At 39.9% G+C, this 23913-nt stretch overlaps 1 protein-coding gene across 2 annotated transcripts; it reads right to left on the bottom strand.

The window, feature by feature from the left end:
• Positions 1-4798: 4798 nt before the first annotated feature.
• On the bottom strand, positions 4799-13539 carry LOC147638046 (homeobox-leucine zipper protein HDG2-like). 2 transcript variants are annotated; one of them, XM_086797843.1, is made up of 11 exons: positions 12954-13539; positions 12523-12710; positions 12112-12229; positions 11421-11603; positions 10376-10867; positions 10179-10280; positions 9323-9532; positions 9051-9228; positions 7588-7844; positions 6772-6864; positions 4799-6080 (listed from the first exon to the last, which is right to left on the bottom strand). In XM_086797843.1, the coding sequence occupies exons 1-11, from the start codon at positions 13059-13061 to the stop codon at positions 5694-5696; spliced, it is 2316 nt and encodes a 771-aa protein (XP_086653969.1). In that variant the 5' UTR covers positions 13062-13539; the 3' UTR covers positions 4799-5693. The 2 variants fall into 2 exon arrangements, with proteins under 2 accessions (XP_086653969.1, XP_086653974.1); XM_086797848.1 differs by having other exon boundaries at positions 12523-12725; positions 12954-13338.
• Positions 13540-23913: the final 10374 nt, after the last annotated feature.

Below are 23913 nucleotides of genomic sequence, written 5' to 3'. Positions count from 1 at the left end.
ATATAAGTTGTTATGATGCACTCGAATCTCTTTGTATATATAAGCATGCTGAATGAAAGTCTTTGTTATTGTACCGATACCATTACTGTGTCTCCTGAACTTTATGATTCTACCTTTCCATTGTTTTTGTTGGGATTTGTTACATCTTTGAGCTTGACCTTGAAACTCCCATGAATACATACTAGTATTAAAATCTAATCTAGCTTAATATACTGATCAAGGATCTAGTTACCTTCAACATCTCTCCTATTAAACTCATCTATTGTGTGAATATTACTGACTTTCCTTCTTCTTGAAGACATTTACAATAAAAAACCAAAACATTAAATGAATGAACAAAGTTAGACTGCATGATTAATAAATATCTATGTTATATAGCAGTAAGAAATAAAGATTGTAAGCAACATATAAAGATTATAATAACAAGAGAAATGTTAGTTATTGCTTTGATTTACACAACCTTGTTTCTCGCAATCTTGCTCCTATGAAAATAAATAGTAACACATCAAGAGAAAACACAGACAAACCCTAAACCTATGATCATTTCTCACATCAAGACAAAACAAACCCTAAACCTATGATCATTCCTCACAGGAATTTTATGAGAAGAGAGCTATGGTGGAAAACAACATAGCTGTAAAATTTCATGAAGAAAGAATCAGAGTTGAAGAGGATATGACGAAATTGAATTTCATATTTGAAGACCTCCAAATGATGGTGGAAGTGCAAAGGTGGAAATTGAACCAGCACACGCACAAATTACTGGAATAAGTGTGCTTAGATGTGTAACAAATATCTCCATGTTGTGAGCTCCCCAGAAAGATAGTTGAGAGATTTGGTCCTACAAACATTGACAATGTCTGGCATGTAGACATAATCTTGTATTATGTGTATGGAACCAATTTTAAGGAACATGGGCAGGCAGATGGGCGATAGTTAGACTATTCTAAATATGTTGTATTCTTCTATGTTTTCTTCTTGTATTCGTCTAATATGTTTTCTTCTTTCATGATGGGGTGCAAGCCGGTATCGGGAGAATCGAAAACGATCTACAGGGGTTCACACGCTATTGCTCGGGGTAAGACAGAGGTGCTAAAAAGAGAGCAAAGGAATGGAGTTTCACACTTGCCAGGGCTAAATGAGTTGAGAGTCCAGAGCAGGCAGCATGCTTGGAGGGTGTTCACAGGGTGTACCCTATGAAGCTAGACATTGCAAATCAAGTGGTCTTTTGTGCTTTGCCAAATCACGATGGTGTGCAAGTGGGGTGATCAAAGCTTTTGGGTTTACAATAAATGTATGGATGACGACAGATTCATCAAAATCATGGCAGGTTTCTTGCTGGAGGCAAGATAAGACCAAAGTGTGTGGACTTTGAAGTGTTGAAGTCTTGCTGGATCTGTGTCTAAGGTCTATTTGATCGAACGTTTTAGTGACGATTAAAAGCGGGTGTTAACCAAGATAATGGACGATCACATTTAGACGACACAAAATTGGTCTCATCAAAAGGTTAGCAGTAGTTCGTGGACTTAGACGTGCATGGAGAGATTATCTTGCAGCAAGGAGCATCGACGCTGACATATCCACTTCAACTTCACAACCATAGAGAGAATACGAGGTCTGACATGTTTTGACTCATTTAGGCAGAGTTCAGTCCTCTATACATTCAAAAGGTGTGGACATGTGAATACAATCTTGGGTTATGTAAGAAACTAAACTGGTAGACATGAGGAGGCCAATGGACAAACTGGTAGACATGAGGAGGCCAATGGACAAACGAGTGGACTACAAATGGTATTTATATATACCTAGGTGAATCCAAGAACATGCCCAAATTCACCATATAAGAAATTGCAAGTTATAACCTCATGGTAGTCCATCCACAAGACAATATAACCATCACCTCCATTATGCATAGTATGGACTAGATACTACGACATCACCACTAACGTCATCAATGCCCAATAATGGGTGTAGAACTTGGCCACAATAGACCATACTTCAATAAATAAGCCCCTTGGATCTTTCATCTAAGGCATTCTTGAGCCCAACAAAAGGAGAGAGAGAGAGAGAGAGAGAGAGAGAGAGGACGGCCTCATAACCTGTTCAAGTTGGCTTTAACAAACGTTCTGTCTAGGTTGGAGGAAACTGGCGGGGAAACATCGTTTCCCCGTTTTGTGGCATGTGTGGACGTTTCCCACTGGGAAAATGTGATGTATAGTGGCACCTAGGTTGGGCAACGTTTTTTTAATAACGTTGGGTCTCGATTTTAATAAACAACAACATAAATTTTATTAAAAAAAGAAAACGATGAGTTTAATTAAAAATAACGATTATGCAATCAGCACGACGCGCCCTCCGCCGTCTGCACAGTCATCCACACCACACAGAGACTCACTCGCCTGCATACACCTCTTAGCCTCTGTGCACATCAGTTTTCTTCATGCAGGAAGAGGGAGCAAATAACTAGCCGCCTTGCTTTTTCTTTAACTATGTCCCTCGCTTTGTGATTTTTGAGCCCCGTACTTGCCCTCATAATCTCAAAAATTCTCACACTAGCCCATGCTATCAGAGAACGAGCTCTTAGGTGCAAATGCATTCACTTTGTGTTGACTCCTAAGTGGCTTTGCTCAAAGACTCTTCAATTCGAGCAAAACCGCCCACCTCAAACAAAAAAAGGCCCAGTATTTAGATAAATTCCATCATGTTTTCTTCTCCTTCAGCTTCCGCAACCCCTTTAATCAACCCTTTCAAGCCCAAACCATTGGTTGCCCCTTAGCCTCTTTGGAAGTATGTTACTACAATTGCCACATTTGGTAGTGGGAGCAATAAGAATGGAGGTGCTCTTTCTGCAACTTGGAGTTCTCAGGCTCATATTCTCGCGTCCGGGGCCACTTGCTTGGTATCAAGAACCAAGGTGTTCAACTTTTCTACAAAGTGACTCCAGAAGACAAAGGCAACATGATGCACGAAGATAATGAGAGTACCAATAAAAAGAAGCGGAAGACAATGATGCCCAAAAGCAGAAGGCTCAACCCTCAGTGGCATGTATGTTCAAGAATGCAAGAAGGCTCAACCCTCAGTGGCATGTATGTTCAAGAATGCAAGCAGGGATGAGGTCGATGATGCAATCGATAGATTTTTTTATGCATGTGGTGTGGCCTTCTCATTGGCTCGCTCCCCTTATTTTCATGCTATGGTAGCAACAATTGCCTCTTTTGGCAAGGGATACAAACTGCCCAACTATGAGAAGTTACGAACCATGCTTTTGGATGGGGAGAGAGACAGAATATGTAGTAGTCTCTCTGTGATTGAGTCGACATGGTCTCACTATGGATACTCCATAGTGTTTGCTGGCTGGAAAGATACCGCGAAGAGACCATTGATTAATTTCATGGTCTCAAATCCTCGAGGTGTGGTCTTCTAGAAGTCAATCGACACTAGTGGCAGCTAGAAGATTGGGGGAATTTATTGCAGAGGCTATCAAGGAGATAATCAGGGAAGTTGGAGTTCATAATGTGGTCCAAGTATGCACAGACAATGCAGCAAACTGCAAGCTTGCAGGTCGGCTAATGGAATTGGATTACAAGCACATCTTTTGGACACCATGCGCAACTCATTGCTTGAATCTTTTGTTTAAAGATTTGGCATCGATAGTGTGGATGGATAGGAAAATCGCCAAAGGCAAAAAGGTGCAACAGTTCATTGTAAACCATGATGCCATGAGGGCTATGTTCAACAAGCACTCTAAGCTAAAGCTTATCAGGCCCGAGGACACTCGCTTCGCTTCCAACTTCCTTATGCTACATCGTTTAGCAAAGGTAAAGACTCCATTGAAGCATCTTGTCTCACAAGTGAAGAGTGGGATCAATGAAAGGTACACAATGGCTCAGCAAAGGAGATTGAGGAGAGAATCTTGTCTGCTGCATTTTGGAAGGACACTGAGAGGTATGTCAAGGTCTTGTGGCCAATCATGGCAATGTTGCGCATGGTTGACAAAGATGAGCCGTGCATGGGTGTTGTCTATGAAGGCATTGATCAAATGCTAGAGAAGGTCAAAGAGATCTTGTCTTTCTTTGGAAGTCGAAGGGGATACAATGTATGAGGAGATACATGGACTTGCATGGGCAAGATAGGCAATGCTTCACTCTCCACTTCACGCCACAGCTTTTCTTCTTAAACCTAGATTGTTTTCAAAGAACACACATAAGGACATGGATGTGAACTACTCTCCGGTTGCAGAGGTTAGCCATCAAGCTCTTGTCACAAGTGACGAGTGCCTTAGCATGTGAACACAATTAATCTATATATGGATTCATTCACTCTATCAACCACAATTGGCTAGGGCACAAGAAGGCTGAGGCCTTAGTGTATGTGCATAGTAATCTCCTATTGATTTCTAGGAAAGAGCCTTCCTACGTCTCAGGGCCATGCCAGCAGTGGGATGTTATTAATGAGGATGCTTTAGAAGAGTGGAGCGAGGAAGTGATTGATGATGAAGATGTATCAGGCATGTAACTATTTTGTATTATGATCAATGATTGATTAATGAAAACCTCTCATGTTTTGCCTCAATCTACTTTAGTGGGCATGTGAATTTGTATTTTTTCAAGTTAAGCTAGTGAAGGGCAAACCTAGCCAAGATGAAGGCTAGAATTGAAGACTAAAGGCAATTGCCTAAAATGAAAACATCACTTGAAATTATACAAGGAAAACCTAACCATTGCCACTAAGAACGCGGCCTTGAGGCATGTGTTAAAGTACTGAAAATGCACATACACCAGCTCCCAGTATATAGACCTTGGAGGGCAAAATGATGTCATTTTTATTCATATGTCTTTGCTCTACATGAAAGCAGACATAAAATGCCCGGATGCACAAAAGTCTACATCTACTCATGACAGAAAGACAGCAAAACCAGTATACATGCCTAAAAGAGGACCTTTTTTATAAAAAAAAAAGCAGACTGGTGGGGAAAGGCATCTTTTGTGGTTACTAGAAGTTCTACAGTTAGAATGGATAATTTATGGGGGCTATGAATCATAATTTCGAAGAAAGTCAATACCCGAACCACTACCCTTGCGGAGTGGTGAAGCCCATGCACAAGGTCTGGTGTGAAAGGATGCTCACATTTTTGAAGAAAAACAAGTCCCCCCACACCAGTGTGCATGTCTGATGGGCTCTAAGATGTGTGTGTACATAATCAAAAGCTAGGCTAGCATTTTAGCACTAACTTCCTTTCTTTACCACTGGGCAAGGAGGCGTGTGAGGTGCGTTCTTGACTCCCTTCTTCTGCCTCTTCTAGACTCTGAAGCTGTTCAGATTACTCAGAAAATTCCCCTTCTCCATCTGTGTCAGAGCTGTTCAGATTACTCAGAATATTCCCCTTCTCCATCTGTGTCAGGTTTCGTGAAACATTCCTTTGCTTTCCTCAGCATTCCTTCTTAAATTTCCTCTTTCCGTAATGTTGACCATATAACAAAACCCACTTCTACATTTAAGCCTTTTTTTCCTTAGCCCTCCATTGCTGAGGGAGAAATCAACACCCTGCTCAATGTGAGCTTCATCGTGGATGTTGATTTCCCCTCACCACAACAGAGGCCCTCCTCTAAAGCGTGTAGATATGCTCATCAAGGAATTTGCCATTAAACACCAGGGGATAGATCAATGGCACTGATCAATCAGATTAAAACCCCTTACGCATTGGCCACCCGCTGTAGAGCTGCCTTAATGTGCTGCACTGTGTTGACAATTGTGTTGCTAATTGTATTTACTGAGTCCTGGTTAAGCTTACCCGACGATGGAATGTGGCTTACTGCTATTTGTAGGGAGACTGTCAAGAGAGAGCCCCCAGTTGATGGGGTATCTAATTCATTAAAAAGCAACCCGCTTGGGCGACTTTCTGATCCATCTGGAAGTATCACGAACCCTGACGGGGGCGGCATTACTCTCAGTGGGTCTTCACCTTGTAGCACCATGTTGAGAGTGGAGAAATCTACAGGGGCATATACTATGAGTGATCCAGACGCATCAGTGCAGCTCTCTTGTAGAAATATTATATTGCTTTGGTTAGGGTTTGATCCCTGCAAAAAATAAATAAGTAAAAATTATCAAGGATGAATCACATGCAGAAACCCACATGCAATAGGTCATGTGATTGTATGCAATAAACGTAGATCACATCAAGAAAATCAAAAGCAATACATTGTTCAGCTAGATTAGACGGGTCATCATGATCACCCATGACATACTAATCACATGGACAGAATGGAAAATGCAGTAAATGAGTCATTTTAATTATATGGAGATGGAAAAAAAAATGCATCATCTTACATTGAACAAATGGGTCATCATAATTACATGCAAAGAATCAAATGATGAAATAAATGGGTCATCATGAACAGAATGGAATGTAGTAAATGGGTCATTTTAATTACATGGAGAAAATTAAATAAAATAAATGCATAATCTTACATGCAATAAAAGGGTCATCACAATCGCATGCGAATGACGCAATAAATGGGTCACCTAGACCACAAGCAGAAAAACCAAAGGACATAAATGGGTCCACATGCAGGAAATCAAATGTAACAGAGGGGTTACCTACGGAATTTAATTGAAGAGTGAATTTAATTTAAAAGTGGTTAACTAAATCACCGGGAAGTAAAAATCATCTAAATATTCATGACTGTCGGGAGAACAGAAATTCCAATGTTTCTTTTAAATGCATTTTGGGAGAAAATTCAATGCATTGTAGGAGAAAGACAGACTTACGGTCGGACGAAGAAGAGAGACGTTGTTTCCTGGATTCTGCCCTTCCGCTATGTGATACATCTTGTCCATGGCCCCATTGGCAAGAACATCCCACTACACCATGCATGCACACAGGAGACTTTAAAAAAACTCGCAGAATCATGATAGAAACATAAATATAATAGTAGCCAATCAAAAACAGTATTTCCAAATCAAGTAGTAAATACAATTTCTAACTTTAGAGGGAATATGGGAATTCTTTTTCCCAAAAAAAATAAAAATCATCCATGCTTGAATTATGAAGCCTAGTTATGGGTGGGCGCGTGTGTTGTGTATTGAATCATGTCACATGATTCATGTGTGTGTGGATTTTTTTGGTTTTCTTTTTTGGACTGGGAGGGGAATTCACTTTCTAAATGACTATGCCTAGTTATAATTTCAATGTGTACGCTATAATTTGGCCATGTGGTGACATTTGTAACCAATAATTATTTGTCAATGGATTGTTTTATAAATTAAAGTTTAAAGAGGAGTGTGTGCGTATTGCCCCTGCGTCTGTGCATGTAAGTTCACCATAAATGAGAAACAGGAATGGAAGCATTCGAGGAATGGGAACGGGGAAACAAGGGGCTGGAAAATCTGGCAATATCACTTGGGAAACGAGAAACGGCCATGGAAACGGATGGGGTCCTGAAATGGAGAAACCCGTTTCTAGGGACTGAAACGGCCGTTTCCTGTGACTATGGTGCATGTGCATTTTCACCTCTTTATTCATGTGGAAACAATTGGAAAAACAAATTCATGGTTCATGACTGAAGTATGAGATAGGAACTTCACCTCTCCTCGAGATCGCTCATCACGCAAGAAGTCAAAGACACGGTGGCGATAGAATGGGAGCCATGTAGAAGTGGCGGCACAAAGGAGGACTCCATCACCTTGGTTCTCACACATCATGATGCGAACATTTTCATTACCACTATCTGGAAGGTTGAGCCATGAGTTGGAGGTTGAAGCACTAATGGTAGTACAAAACCGACGAGTCATCCTGTGGGCAAGGCGGAGCATACCACGACGACCTTGTGGAGTTTGTATAACTACAAATGCAAAAATGAATCATTAGAATCAACAATGAAACTTACAAACATGATATTGAACTCATTTGGATATATACGCATTACTTCTAACATAGACCAAATATCATTTATGAGGACACTTCCAAGATTCTTTCCAGCTAATCTACCCCATCAAAGTAGAAAATGTATTATTTAGCAAAAAAAAACCCATTTGCTTACATGCAACAACCAAGCCATGCATGTAAATGATGTACATAACATTGTGATAAAATGCAATAGAACTTGATGGAAAATTATGATCTTCTTTTGATGAAGATTTACAATGCCATAGAGTCCAACAAAGAGAGGAACGTCTTTAAGTCTGTTTCTTATTTTAAAACATTTAAAAAATTCAACCATCTCATTATTTGAAGCCCTACAACAACATGTGCATTCAAAAGGATACTTTGAAACCAATATTGGCTGCTTAACATGATCGGCCATCTCACATTAAAATACCTCTTATGTAAGTTTATTTCTAATAAAATTGTTGACTTTGCAAACCCCTTTTTTGAACCTAAATGTTAGACTAGATGAACCCATGAGGCTAAGATATAAGGGTAGACGAGGATAGTCAAATGGTCTTAATACCCGTCTCTTTAGGTAGAGCAAGAAGACTCTCTTTATTGTAATGAAAGTGGGTTTAGGATTTAGGGTTTAGAGTAAGGGCCTACAATGAGTTAAAAAAAGAGAATCGATTAATTAACAAGTAAATTCAAATCGGTCCGACTAAGGTTGAGAATCTATCTAACTAGGGTTGAGAATTAGTCTAACTAGGGTTGAGAATCGGAATCAATTAATTAATGAGTAAATTCAAATGGGTCCGACTAGGTTAGTTTGTTCATAAAGGGACATTTCAAGTTTATATTTTGGGTTCATCTATTACATACTAACCAAGGCACAGAGAAAAGAAATCGTGGATTTCTAAAAATCCCTTCTATTGACCCTTTATATTCTGATTGACCCTTTGTATTCCGGCTTCCATTCTTGAGTTTCGTTTCTTAATGTCTTTTACATACCGGAGAATCCTTTCTATCGACCCTTTGTATTCCGGCTTCCATTCTTGCGTTTCGCTTCTTAATGTCTTTTACATACAGCAGCAAAGCACTGGTTGAGTACTAGTATATTTTATTAGTTGTATGATCTGGAAACTATAATAACCAAAAATATATTGAGATGATCTCTTACCTCCTAGGTCACGTGGAGAGATGTTACTGGCGAGCAGGCTGACTAGGCTCTCGCAGTGGCGTTGGAGAGTTGCTAGCCACCGACGTGCGCCAAAGGCCAGGCCGCTGCTCACGAGCGGCTGGAACATGGGATGGACCCCCTGCTCCTCGTACACCTCCACGTGCTCCAGCCACGTCACCTGCCATGCAAGCACACCACGTGAGCACACCACAATCCACCATGCAAGCGCCACATAAGCACACCACGCACGAACACGTTGTCCGTCAAATTACCTGCGAGTATCCATTTGGCATGTCTTGCACCAGGCAGCCCGAAGGCCTCCTCCGGCACCGTAGTAACGACGGAGGTGGGTTGTCACGTAAACTGTCCACGGAAACATCCACCACGGCCCACACTTTGTCCCCCGCCTGCTTGCAATAACGTAGGAAGTAGACCTCCCGCGTCTGCATTAGAGGCGAAAGTACTTGTAGCTCCGCGTACATCTGCAAAATGAACATAATAAATAACCCGGCAGCAACGTCAATACTCTTGCGACATTCCAGCACCACGAACGTAAGATCACGGCAATTGTCAATCAACTCTGGCAAGAGCAACGACAACCACCGGTCACGTGCCGCCGTGCTTTTCATCAATTCCGGCAGCAGCTGACGTACATTGCCCACCTACGTCGGCAGCCAGTGGCAAGCGCATCATTACGGCGGCAACAGCAATGTTTCTCAACTACAGTTTCCGTATCAAATCAAGGCAATGTAGACGTAGGACAAGAGCCCAGTAATTACGGCAGCAAATACATGTAAAGCTCTAAAGACTGCCGGCAAGCCCACTGCCCACCGCACCGGACGTTGAAAATAGATAGCCTTTATAATGAGGGAGTTGCAAAGTCAAGGTATATCTCCGACAAGTTAGCGGCCAGTGCTGAAATTCGAAGCCACCCTCTCAGAAAATATGGTGGCCACTATTTTTTTTATAAAAAAAATTGAAGGTCAAGCAGATGCAAATTGGATGGACCTTCAAGGTTAACCCATCAAATCCGGCAAAAGAAGAGGTCGTTCCGACACAGACCGACGGTGTTATCGGACGGGCCCCTAAACGTGATTCGACAGCATTTAATGTTCAATGTTTACTCACCAACTGCAAAGCTCCATCGCGGGAGGATCCGATGCACGGCGACAGAACCTCCACAGTTACGGCCTTCGCCACGATACTGGGGAACATTTCCATCCATTTCTCCTGCAAAACAACGCCGGCGGAGAGAATTTACACGGGTTTTCGGCCGGAGGATCAAACGCCTGGCAATGATGTCTTCCTGCAGGAAGATATCTTACCGCATCCATGAGAGCTTCCACCAGCGCCGCTCCGTTCATTATGACGAGGCCTGTGTCTCGGCTAGCTTCGCTATTGAGCCCGGCGTAAGGGCGAGGCCCGATCCCTGCCGGAAACTGCCGGAAATATTCGTCCGGATTCATGAGATCGGTGGTTCCGTTGACGCCGCCTTTGATCCAGAGGGGTTCGTCGGAGTGAACCATGCGTAGGAGCTCGTCGAGAGCGGCGACAGCAAGGTCGACGACAATGGGCTTCTCGTGTTCCGTGAGCCCGCCACGGCGGAGAGCCACTTCGGCAACGGAGGGGCCGGGGATGATGTCGGGTCCGACAGGGTTGAACATTCCGAAGGTGGAGGTTCCGGGAACGTTTGTCGGAAGCTCAAGAGATGGCGTGCTGAGCAACGGCGCAGGGGGAGGTGGAGGCGGCGCCACCAGCCCGAGCGGAGGGACTGGTCTCCCAAAGTACCTTGCGGCTAGTGAGGAAACTCGTTGCAGCTGCATCAAAGAGACTATTAAGCAGGGAAAGAATGATGAAATAAACAGAAATTAATTAAACAATACGGTAATTAAACAAACCTCATACTCTCTAACGTCCTGATCATGATGCAGCCCTAACTGTTCATCATGGACTAGAATAAAAAGCCTAGACATATATCTCATTAAGCTCTAAATAAGGACGAGTATAAGGTGCATTTTCTGTTGAGGAATGTTTAATAAGCACACAATGATTTATCACATAACCATGGCTGTGCTCTAGGAGATTGCAAGGGGCGCAAGGTGCTAATTAGGTTTTACAAAACTGTGTTAGTAGGTATCTAGCACAATTATCATGTCTTCAATGCAAGGGCTGATCTAATTAGGCATTATAAACGTTGATTTGGAAGCAAGTTTCTCCTAATGAGTTCTCCAAGAAGGTGGTAATAAAATGATAAAATGCTTCACATGAACAGATGAAGGAAATCAAATGTGGAGGAATCAGCTGATGATACTAATCATAATGTAATTAAGGGACTAGGAAATAATTATGAATTAATATTATGATGATTACCTCTTCCTTAAGTCGCACATTGTCGACCCTCAGCTGGTGCTCGTCAACAGAAGACATCTCTCCAAGGCTCCCACATGATGGGCAAGATGCATGCTTTATAGCCTCCCTCATCGTGATGTTCTCAATCATCAACCTCTCGTTATCGTTGCGCAGCTGAGAATTCTCACTGCGCTCGTGCTGAGCCTGAATGCTCCATTAATTACAATGATTAATTGTCAAATCTTCGTGCTTAACAAACAAATGATGCATTTGCTTCAATCTAAACAGAGGCTCGCATTGACTCTAAACATAGGCTTGCATGCTTAATAATCATTCCATAAGTACTGTGATTGAGGAAGCAATCATAATTAAACACTGTGATTTAGGAAGCAATTTTAATTAAACGTTTCATGACTTGCATGCTTAATAATCATTCCATAAGTACTGTGATTGAGGAAGCAATCATAATTAAACACTGTGATTTAGGAAGCAATTTTAATTAAACGTTTCATGACTTGAAAAAAATCGAGATACCACAGTAAAATATCGAAATGATGTGTGGCAGCAATTTTCAGTTAATTTAGATGTTGAATAGTCTATTAAAATTAGGTCTTGGTACAAGCAATTAAATTTTAGTGATGATAGAACAGGCTAGAAGCAAAAAATTTTGTCAACCGATACAGTATTGTAAAAATATATTTCTTTCATGTACCTTCATTTGGGTTCTCCTATTCTGGAACCAAAACTTCACTTGGCGGGGGCTCAGCTTGAGTGCCCGCCCAAGTTCTTGTCGCTGCTTTTCATCCGGGTGTGGACACTCCTTGAAGAAACTATACACACACACACACACAGGCGACAGGCTAAAAAATTAAACCACTTGGGGCATAAGCTGATATAATCATCTGTGCAGATTAATCTTAGTTATGCAGATTAGCCTGAGCTCATGGAAATTTGCAAAATTCTTTTATTTATCAGCATCTGTGGAGATTAATCTTAGTTTCAGATTTGACTGGCATTTGCAGATTAGCTTAAGCTCATGGAAATTTGCAGAATTCTTTAATTCATCATCATCTGTGCAGATTAATCCTAGTTTGAAGATTAGCTTAAGCTTATCACGGCTTACGCTTCCATATGCTGGATTTGAAAAGCCGAATGACGATGATAGCGCAGCTTCTTCTTCCCCGGATTGGATGCATCCCCGGGCTCCTGATCATCACCTGAACCTCCCCCCTCCATGTTGTTATCACTCCCAGACTTACACTCATGCTCAGCCCCTTCCCCCTTCAATGCTTTCCCATCGGACCCGTTTGTCTGCATCCATCAATACTAATCCGACCACAATTCAGCATAATCAACACATAAATCCACTCCTCGTTAGATGTCATTACGCAATTAATACACGTAGACCATAGCCTAAGTACATACTAATTATATATTGTTCAGACACATGAAAGCTCCCTGATAGCATTTACTAATCCATGCTAGCCCAAGCTTAAACAAATTATGGGCTGGATTATCAGATCGCGTCTCTTGAGTTTAGGATTTGAAGCTTACCGGAGACAGTGTCGATGTTAGGCGTTCTGAGGAATAAATGCTTCGAGGGATTATATCCACAGCTAGTTGGGCGAGTGAAGCAGGTGGGTTAAGCCGAGAAGCTAGCATTATTTCTAATTCACTAGGTTTAGGTAGGCTTTTGTTAATTTATGATGATTAAGGTTAAGCTAATTAGGACAGATTGTGGAGCGTGGGTTAGAGTGAAATGGTAAAAACTGAGATACTGGAATTAGGGAAAGGGAAAGTAAAGAGAGAGAGTTAAGGGGGGCAACGAGGTATGGCCTCTCAGAGAAATTTTCTGTGAAAATTCCAGACCTAGGGCTCTATCCAACTCCGAGAAAGCACGACAGTGAGTTCTAAGCTGCAGACAATCGTTGAGAGAAGAAGGTAGAGTGAACACAGGAAGGAGAGGTATGCTGGAGCGATAACACAAGATGACAAGCAACGCAGGAGGCCAGATGACAGTGATTGGGATTGAAGGTGGAACGACAGAGAATGAACATGTGAGATCTCATCAAATTACAAGGTGGGGAAGAGGGCAAAAAGAGTAGAGAAGAAGAGAGAGAGAGAGAGAGAGAGAGAGAGAGAGAGAGAGAGATTGGGGTGGGGAAGTTGAAGGGAACGCTAAGGGGCGTTTCCTGTCAACTCCCTCATAGAAACGGGGTTGACTCGTGAGAGTCTAGTGAGAGAGTGGGGGCGCTAGTTATTGCATCCTCAACAATGAAGGAGGGAGAATGTTAACCCCACCGTTCCATGGACAAGGAGGCTGTTCACGCGCTCTCCACGTTGGTGCGGTCGTGAGTGTTGCACATAGGGCTCAAACACTGGCCATATGACCGCATTGTTTGAACCCTGGCCGTGTGACCGCAATGAGGCCCACCAGTCGCCTATGTGAGAACAACCCCCTATGAAGGATGTTGTTCACGCACTTGTTAGGTTGGTGGTGGCCAGTGTTGCGTGTAGGGTTCAAAACACTGGCCGTATGACCGCACTGTTTGGACCTGTTTTTTGGACCCTAGTCATGTGACCGCAATGAGGCCACCAATGGCCTACGTGAGAAGAGCCCCCTAGGAAGTTCCCTTAAGAGAGAGGAGCATGGGTCATCTCACTCCAGTTGCTTCTATGACCTATACAACTTCCTTGGCTTTCCTAAGGCCTTGAGTCTTCCACCCAACCACTCCCAACCAGTGGCCTACGTGAGAACAGCCCCCTAGGAAGTTCCCTTAAGAGAGAGCATGGGTCATCTCACTCCAGTTGCTTCTATGACCTATACAACTTCCTTGGCTTTCCTAAGGCCTTGAGTCTTCCACCCAACCACTCCTAGAAAAAAAAAATCCTTAACCAATCAAAAAAAGAAGAATTCTTCACCTTGGTTGGTTCTTTCGATCAAAAGTAAAAAAAAACTACACATTTACCAGTTTTACAACAAATGTCACCAAAATCTCCACAAATAATCACAAGACCTATAACAAAATTTCAACTAGTCCTTTTACACTACACCCAACGTCACTTGACCTTAATAATTGGAAAACATTATAGCCCCCTTACGGCCCCTTCCCATGGAGCCATGTTTACTAGGTTTTTAGCGATAAGCTACCATGTGACAATTTTTTGTTTGTTTACACATGCCCAAAGGTGGTTGCTAGCATGCAACCATAGGCACTTAGCATCCCCCCCTCATGGGAGGATGCTAGGGTTGCCTTTTTTATAATGTGATATGATCTAAATTGCTAGGGTGATAGAAATCAAATAATTTGCAAGAAATTGATTTAAATTCAAGAATTCATCAAACATCACATGACCATGATTAAAATATTCAAAAACAATTGAAAAATACTTAGCTCACAAAGATGGGACTCCAAGATTGGGTGCAATCATCTCCCCTCATGTGTGTATGGCCTATTTTTCCCCACATATGAGTATTTACTAGATATTTCATTCCAAATTAGGCCATAGCCTCCAAAAATACAAAAAGGGTGCTTTTTCTTGCACGACACTCTCTTATCTTTAAAAATAGAGTGTCCATAAATTGAGGCTTGGGTTTAAAGCATATCACGCATTACCAAATATTAAAGATCACGTCTATGCTTGATAAACTTTACAAAATAAATCAAAATGTGCACAAGCTAGCACATGTATTTACAAGCTTGTTTACAAAAATGGTGTGCCAAGTAATAAATTGGTGCGACTTCTCCTCAATCCTCGAAATCCTCTTCACCTATAAAATAACCAACAATAAATTGGTGAAATAAATATTCCATAAGCATACAAACCGTCATCACACACATGTTTGCCAGGCGTAAGTAACCCGGGAATCACCTCTACATACGAACCAACTGAAACAAACATTGGAGACCCCAAGCATACGTCAATATCCACCAAACGTATTAATATTTATAATGGTATCACCCATGATATTAACATAAGTTGGCATGATGCAAAGATAATCCAAGCGTCCCCGAATTATCTAAGAGGGTAGAATAATATTTTTAAGAGGGCTTAAAATATATTCCCATAACAGATAAGCACTCTTGCTCTTCAAAAATGACGAGGAGTAAAAACCATGCATTTTTAGGGTTTGTGTGTATTTTTTGTAGAGCTATGATAATTTTGCAAGTAATGATGATCAAATTGCCTAAAAACAGACAAGATAGGAATCAAAAAGAAAGCATGCATGTAATTAGCTCTTGTGGCCTTCTAGAATGCACGTGAAAGAGAGGAAAACATTAGTTTGATACTAAAATCCAATTATGAGAATAGTCAATTTGTTCAACTATTATCGAGAACCCAGTCACCCCAAAACCTTGTTGGTGCAACTAGACTAAGTTTCAAGAAAACCAAAAACCCCATTTCATTTAGATCTAATGTCTCCAAAGAGCATGCCTGAAAAGTGACGTTTATGAGTCTTTCCCATCCCCCAAATAACTTACTTGGAGTTTTTAGGTGTTGCGCTATTGTGCCATGACAAACCCCTCTCTCTTAGAACACATTAGAGCACTCCCTTTTCATGGCTCACTCTAAGTTACAAAGCCATGTAAGCCAGACATTAACCTTAATTCCAAATTGTATGCACATGCAATTACATATAAACAAAGTAGAATTACGTCAAAGTAAATGAGGTGCTTAGGTTTTGGTCTATTTTAAATGCAAAAGTAGTCCTTTGTCTTAAATCTATGTTGCACCCCTACACCTCAAACTTTGAATTTCTAGTTCGGGCTGCTATATTTCATCACTCATGATTGAAGGTGAGATTTTCCAGCATGTTTTAGGTTTTTCCAACCTATCAAAGTAAAGGTTATGCTAAAAAATAATCAAGCTTTAGCACTAAAACTTATACAAACCTCGTGAATTTGTATAACTAAAACATATAACTTTTATCCCTATAAAATAAAGGCAATGCCAAATTTCAATTAAGATTTTTGAACTTTAGCCGGAACACCTAGAGTACAATTCGGGTTTTTTGAGTATTACACCAAGGTTTTTTTGCTTTATGTATGAGGAGTTTTATGGACAGATCTCCATTTTAGAGTCCTTTCCCTTAGAGCTCCATTTTTTCCCATGGATATATTTTTCAATGCACCATTAATCACCGTATTTTGTTAAGGTTGATCCCCCTTTTATACATTGTTTTTTCTTTCACTTTTTTGATGAAAATGTGCTTACATATATTCAAGGCAAGATCAAAAACCAAATCAAAATACAAGCTAGTTAAATCAAACCACTTAGAGATCACTCCAATGTCAGCCCAATAATCTTATATATTAATTTCAAATTTGAGATTGACCACCGTGTTAATCTCCTATACATTATTCTAGGAGGAACTCCAATAGAGCCCCTTCCCATGAATCTCCTTTCTAATGCTTCACTCATCGCCACCTCTTGCAAAGGTTCTACCTATCTTGGTCCTCATCATCGATAACAATTACCTTTGAATTCCTTTTTAAAACTAAACATGGCACAATTGTTGTTGTTTTTTCCAAGGCCCATCTCAAGCAATATGACAATAATTAGCACTACTCTTGATGTAGAAATAAATAATTTTCTTTATTTCCTCATTTTTTTTTCTCGAAATGAAGAAGTTATGCTCATCTCACTATATATCCATGCGAAATGAAGAAGTTATTCTCATCTCACTATATATCCATGCCTCAACCAACCTCCATTACCATGCCTTTTGTAGCGAAGAATTCCACCGAAAGGAGAAACCATTGTAAGCCATCATGACTTTAATGATTTGATTCACTTGTGCTACGAACATATTTTGTATGCACCTTCTTAGAATACCCAAGGTTTCATCTAAAGTAGCAACTTAAAGCACCCTAGTTTTCCCTTACAATCAGTAAATCAACAAAGGCAATACACACCTGTACCCTTTGGGCATGACCAGTCGCTTTACACTAGAAAATTACAAAACACATAGCAATACCCATCTATAACCCCCTCCCCACTTCAAACATGGCCAATGATTACACTAACATAACGCCATTTCTATTATTGTTGTAATGTTAACATTAATAACATGTATGTACAAATTATTATAGGAAAATAGTAATGTGACGAAATCTATTAATTGATTGGGTGGGCCCACCAATGATATCTATTTATTGATTGTGTTTTCTAGGGGCACTTCAAATATATCATTGGTGCACCCACCTTGATCCCACCAATGATATCTATTTATTAATTATGTTTTCTATGGTCCCTTCAAAGAATCAAGGCTATCAACAATTATTTGCCACTTATGAAACCATTGATAAAATGAATCTACTAAGAGGACCCAAAATATATTTGAGATCACTCAACTTCTTCATGTTCACACAATTAAAAGAAAGCCCATATCTCTCAAACCATAGTTCAAATTGAGGAGCTTCCAAAAAACAAAAGTATTGAAGTTCCTCAGGTCAAGCCAGACTTTAAGAGAGGTGGTCTTGAAAAGACTAAATAGAGACATATGGGAGGTAGAGTGAGGGAGACAAAGAGAGCTAGAGACAAACATTATGCCACTACCAAGAAAGAAAGGGTAGAGAGATTAGAGGGATTTTTAGAGAAAGGGCGGAGGGTGAAAAGGGGGGGGTGTCCTAGTTAAGAGAGGCAAGTCAAAGCAAATATGAACACTAAGCGAGTGCTAACCAAAACTCAATATTCCTCACCAATAAATGATTGTAAAAAAAGCACACTTGAATTTTACCATATGGTATCATATAAGCATAGGACATTGTTGGTGTTGTATTTCTTTGGTGTTGTGTGTTAAATTGTAGTAGTAGATAAGGAATACTCAAAAAGGGGGAATAGGGAAGAAAACATTTACAATTGTTGTCGTGGTCGTTGTTGTTGTTGTTGTTGTTGTGCGATTGCGTGCGTGCGTGCGTGAGAGAGAGAGAGAGAGAGAGAGAGAGAGAGAGATACATGCATACATACGTACGTACGTATATATATATATATATATATATATATATATATATATATAGAGAGAGAGAGAGAGAGAGAGAGAGAGAGAGAGAGAGAATCACCAAAATGTCATTTTTCTCGTCAAGAAATGCTTGCCAAAAAAACACACCCAACATGACATCACAATGTTGATATCACAATGTTATTAACCCCTTTATTATTTAATATGCCAACGTTGATATCACAATGTTGTTATTGACCCTCTTTATGGTTGAATGCCAATAAAGGTTACAAATAGTAGCTAGCTAATCTGGATAAGCTTCTAACAAGAACTAAACTAAAAGTTAAACTAAGATGAGGACAAGCCATCTAACCACTAATGTCAAGCTGAAAAATAGCACAAATAAGATATTTATAAGAAAGAAACTTCATGATACAAGATTTTTTATGCATGAGAAGCAATCCCATTATGGAATCAATAGAAATGAAATAAGATATGCTCCTTACTTCCACACCATGGGCTTTAGAGATTATCTTGCTTGCTTCTTCTGTATATTTGGTGGTTGGTGTAATGGTATGCTTTACAATTATGATTCTCATCTCTCTCTCTCTCTCTCTCTCTCTCTCTCTCTCTCTCTCTCTCTCTCTCTCTCTCTCTCTCTCCACATCTAGCATTGTCATCTCTATTAATACATGGCATCCAAAAATGTATGCTGGTACATCTGTTTACACTCCATAAATTAACATTTAAGATGTCCACTTAAATTCTATCATTTAAAACCATGGATTTTGTCAAGTGTCATATTGCTTCTTTTATTTCATGAAGAGCCTCCCATCACAATGGCATAAAGAAAAGAAACAATTTTGAGTTAAAAGTTGTACATCATAAACTGTTGAGAGAGAGAGAGAGAGAGAGAGAGAGAGAGAGAGAGAGAGAGAGAGGGAGGGAGGGAGGGAGGGAGGGAGGGAGGGAGGGAGAGAGCATGGAATGTAGCAATTTAAATCCACTTACTACTTAAAAGCATTTTTCACTGATATCAAAAGGTACATTTAAATTTTTTTAATAACACCTTCCGGGCACCTTTAGCATCAAACTTGCATGGGCAAGAAAAGGTTTGAGGATGGAAATTTGTGAATATTGCATCAATATAGGAGTAGTAGGAGCTTTTGTCTATGATCCAATGTCAGTCAATTTACAAAGTGACTACAAGTGTGAAAACATTATATCCTCCATTTGCATTAGCTAAGATGCTGCATGTGAAAGCATTCTATCTTCCATTTACATTAGCTAAGATGATGCACGCCTCTTGTTTTGCAAAGGGCCACCTCATACTCAACTTGGCCTTTATCAATCAAGTTGCCCTCTAGTAGGCATAATTTTTATAATGCACATGAAGACTGCTTACTTGATGCAACTCGAGGTGAGGCTTATGACATTAGTGATATACGTTATTTTTTGTAATTCCATAGAAATTATCATTCCATATCGCTAAACTGATGGTATTTCTTGTAGTACATTTCAAGTATCTTCAAGTATTTCTTGTAGTACATTTCAAGTATCTTCAACATGTACCCACCTATTCCTCTTGAATCAATAGAGGGTAGATGACCATGATGCTTGGTGTAGAACACACCAATTGTAAAAATGTTTATAATGTTTGGCTTTTTGTTTGGAACCCTATAAAGGCCAATGTAGGGCTTCCACATTTTTTTAAAAGCATTTTATTTGATTAAACATAAATAATGCATGTCTTAGAAAACATAAGAAAGAGCTCAAATTTGGGCATAATAATGCAATCAAGCCTTATAATAGGGACAATCTATACCATTTATTTGTTGTTTTACTCTTATACATGGTGTTTAGAAAATGATTCTTAGATGGCACAAAGTAGCCACATGAATTGTAGCCATCTCTTGTATATATCATCTAACTACTGAAGTGCACAACCCTTGCATTTGCAAAAAGGCCAAAATAGTAGTTAGAGTCCTATCAATCATGTATTGTGTCATTTGATGTAGAGTTCTTGATATACATATTATTCAACTTGAGATTGATAATAATTCATCTTATTATTCTTTGAGTTGTTATCAAATGTTTAAGTCATCATCACCATTCATGAAGGATAATAATTCATCTTATTATTCTTTGAGTTGTTATCAAATGTTTAATTCATCTTATTATTCTTTGAGTTGTTATCAAATGTTTAAGTCATCATCACCATTCATGAAGGAGGTGGTGTTGTGACTTTTGTCCTTAGATTTACACTTGATTATTGGTAGTGAGAACATTTTAGACTTGGCTATAGGTAGTGAAAACATTTTACTCTCTCTAAAATTGGGTGCTGAAGCATGCAAGAGGGAGATCCTCAAGGTTGATAAGCTAGAGAGAAGTTGGGAGATCCTCAAGAACGTTGATAAGCTAGAGAGAAGTTGATCTTATTGATTTTGCCACAATAATAGAGATACTCTAACCCAAGGCCTTACATAGAATCATGGTAGTGAGAACATTTTACTCTCTAAAATTGGGTGTTGAAGAATGTAAGAGGGAGATCCTCAAGGTTGATAAGCTAGAGAGAAGTTCATCTTATTGATTTTTCCACAATAATAGAGATACTCTAACTTAAGGCCTTATGTAAAATCCTAGCATGTGCACAACCTTGGTGCAAATTATTATTGGAGTGTAACATACACAAGCTTATCATTTATGCCATCCACATAAGTAATGTGTGAGACCCTTTAGACAAGATATCATGATATCCCTCCCTAATAACATCTTGCTCAACATCTTAGAGCATCTATTCTTTTATGTAATACATATTCTCTTGAATGAATTGTAAACCCATTTCCCACTTAGAAGTCTATCCAACCAAGCATGTATATTGCACTTCATTTATATTGCATGGAAATGTAATATGATTTCTTTCATCCATCACCTAGCTTAGTGGTTTGTGCTAATGACTCAATTTATGACTTCTTTTAAGGGCCTTTAGACCCCATGGATTCTCTCTTTCATAAGGGATCACATTTATGTGTGGAACTTAGGTACATGCAGCATGAGGAAGGCAAACAAGATTTATGAATTCATGGTGGTGGATATCTATTGGCTTTGTGCATTAAGATTCATATGTACGAGGGCCTTGGCTACCTTCGTGGACATGCACATAACTATGATGTATGATTATAGCAGCCATTCAAGGTGTCTAGGCACTCATGGTTTTCTACACTACTATGTATTTAGACAATGGGTACTCACTCCAATCACCAAAGAAACTAAATCATTGGTTATGGTGTACGGGTGTCACATCAATGAACCACCAACACAAATGAAGCTTGAACCTTGGCACATAGCTATGACAATTAGGTGCATGGTCATTTCAAGTGCCAGCACACAACTAGGGAGCTTGTCCCTTAGTGTCCTATGTTGTGCATTGGCACATGTATTGGTACTAAGGTTGGGTCATAATCTCTCTCTCTCTCTCTCTCTCTCTCTCTCTCTCTCTCTCTCTCACACACACACACACACAAAGCTATGACAATTAGGGGGAGCCATCATTTCAAGCACCACTACACAATTAGGGAGCTTGTCCCTTGGTGTAATATGTTGTGTAGTTGCATGTGTATGGATTTAGGTTGGTGCATCAAATCCTCGCCATGTCTTCATGTGGGCTGTCTCATGGATCTCTCTCTCTCTCTCTCTCTCTCTCTCTCACACACACACACACACTTATTCATAGAGAGAGATCACCAAAGCGTCTTTGTTTGTTGGGCTTGGATTAAAGGTGGGTCTTTGAAGGCTGGAATGAGAGCTTGTGGTGTGAACAGCCGCTTTGTGTGCGTGTCGAAGACTCACAGTGTGTGTGTGTGTGTGTGTGTGTGTGTGTGTGTGTGTGTGTGTGTGTGTTGTGGTGGGGCCGGGAGAAGTTAGAACCTGGGCTTGGTGTACACTTGTTTAAAAGCTGTAAGTTGTATAGTCCATCATCCAGCACTGGGGAGGGGCAATAAATGATGTGTTGCAGGTTGCACCGTGCATGGATGGAATCATGGAGGGGGCTCAGGGGGCATCAGAAAGCAAGAAAGAAAGAGGGAGAAAGAAAGGCCGAAAGTGCATGGCAGGCCATAGTTATTAGGGTTGCACAGCGATGTAGAGATGACGGCGGTATTACCACCTTGCAGTGAAAACATCAGGTTGAAAAATTAAAGCCCCATTACAGAGATCGAGTCAACCCTAAGCTTTCACCATAGCACAAATCAGTCCGTTTTAGGCTTTAGCTGAAGCCTCAAATCACCCATTGTGTCGAGCGACGTAGCTGGAATTATCAAAGAATGCGTACCTTACTTATTATTAAGAATATGTGGCTTAATTTTATTAATTTTATATCGCCGTAAATACATTGCATTTAAAAATTCCACGATGTTATTAACCACCCCATAAATTTGAAAAAACAGATTTAAAAGGGGTTGCTGAATCTTTGATCTCCTCGGAAAGTGATAAATGGTGGCATTTATTTTGCTCTATTGGAGGACATCATCAAAATTAAAGTTTTTGATTTTTTTTGGCTAATATCTTTTGACCAATTATATAAATATATATATATATATAATAGTAAAATAGTTAAATGTAAGTGGCCGAAGTTCTAACTTGCTGTATTTTAATTTTTTAATCCTCAAAAGAAATATTAATGCACACACGAGGGTTGAGATTGGGGAGTTGGAAGAAAATTTTAATTAGCAGATGCCGCTTTTGGCCCCCATGCATTAAATGTGGCCACCTTTAATGCACATGGCACGCGGTGGTGTTGGATTGGAATTTCGGAAATTGGGTGATTTTTCCAATTTGTTTTATTTTTAAATTAGTTTTCGAAATTGTAATAATCCCAAAATCAGCTGGAAATTTTTGTTTAATTCAACTCGGCCCCCTTCAATGCAGCAGCAGATGCTGTCAGCAGCAGCTCCCCACATGTGGAGGCCCGAGGGATAATCTTACGTACTTTAGAGTGGGATCCGAATTTCAAAACCGGTTTTTATTTTTTGCGGAAGAATTTCGTAAAATTTTGAAAAAATATGTGTTCTACTACTATTCCTTGAATCTAACCTATCATTAATTTCTTTGTTGGACGATTTATTGTTTTATTGAGTTTTTGAAAAATGGTTTTTTAAGAAATTGTAAATATATTAACAGAGAAAGATAACAAAAACAAAATCAAGCCCTAGGGTCGATCCTTGTTTGACGATTTATTGTTTTATTGAGTTTTTGAAAAATGATCGGTGATGCACAAGCTATTGCCGAGTTGAGCTCCCAAGATGAGGAGCTGGCAGCATATATCTGTCAACTAACCAAGGTTGCAAAAGTCATTGATTAAGAATGCAGTTTTTTTAAGAAATTAAAAGTAAAAAAGAAAAACAACAGTACTTTCCAGTTATTACAAAAGGCACCATTCTGTTACAAGTAGCTTATTAAAAAGCTTAGCTTAGTCATCTAGTTCAGTTTGAAGCTGCACAAGTTCCAAGATGTGCTTTTCCAGCTTCCTATCTTTTATAGAGGATGCAACTACTTCTTTCTTCTTACCCAGAG

The sequence above is a fragment of the Cibotium barometz genome, chromosome 5 (genome assembly GCF_041138505.1).
Source record: "Cibotium barometz isolate CiBa-2024 chromosome 5, ASM4113850v1, whole genome shotgun sequence".
Taxonomy (NCBI): Eukaryota; Viridiplantae; Streptophyta; class Polypodiopsida; order Cyatheales; family Cibotiaceae; genus Cibotium; species Cibotium barometz.
This window is presented reverse-complemented; position numbering and strand designations above follow the sequence as displayed.

Bases quoted from the DNA above. Each gene is read 5' to 3' on its own strand.
- LOC147638046 (XM_086797843.1), bottom strand. From the start codon at position 13,061: ATGCTAGCTTCTCGGCTTAACCCACCTGCTTCACTCGCCCAACTAGCT. The intron at 12,230-12,522 runs GTAAGCCGTGAT...GTGTGTGTATAG, and splicing joins CAAATCCAGCATATGGAAGC to TTTCTTCAAGGAGTGTCCAC. The intron at 10,281-10,375 runs GTAAGATATCTT...GTTGTTTTGCAG, and splicing joins TGGAAGCTCTCATGGATGCG to GAGAAATGGATGGAAATGTT.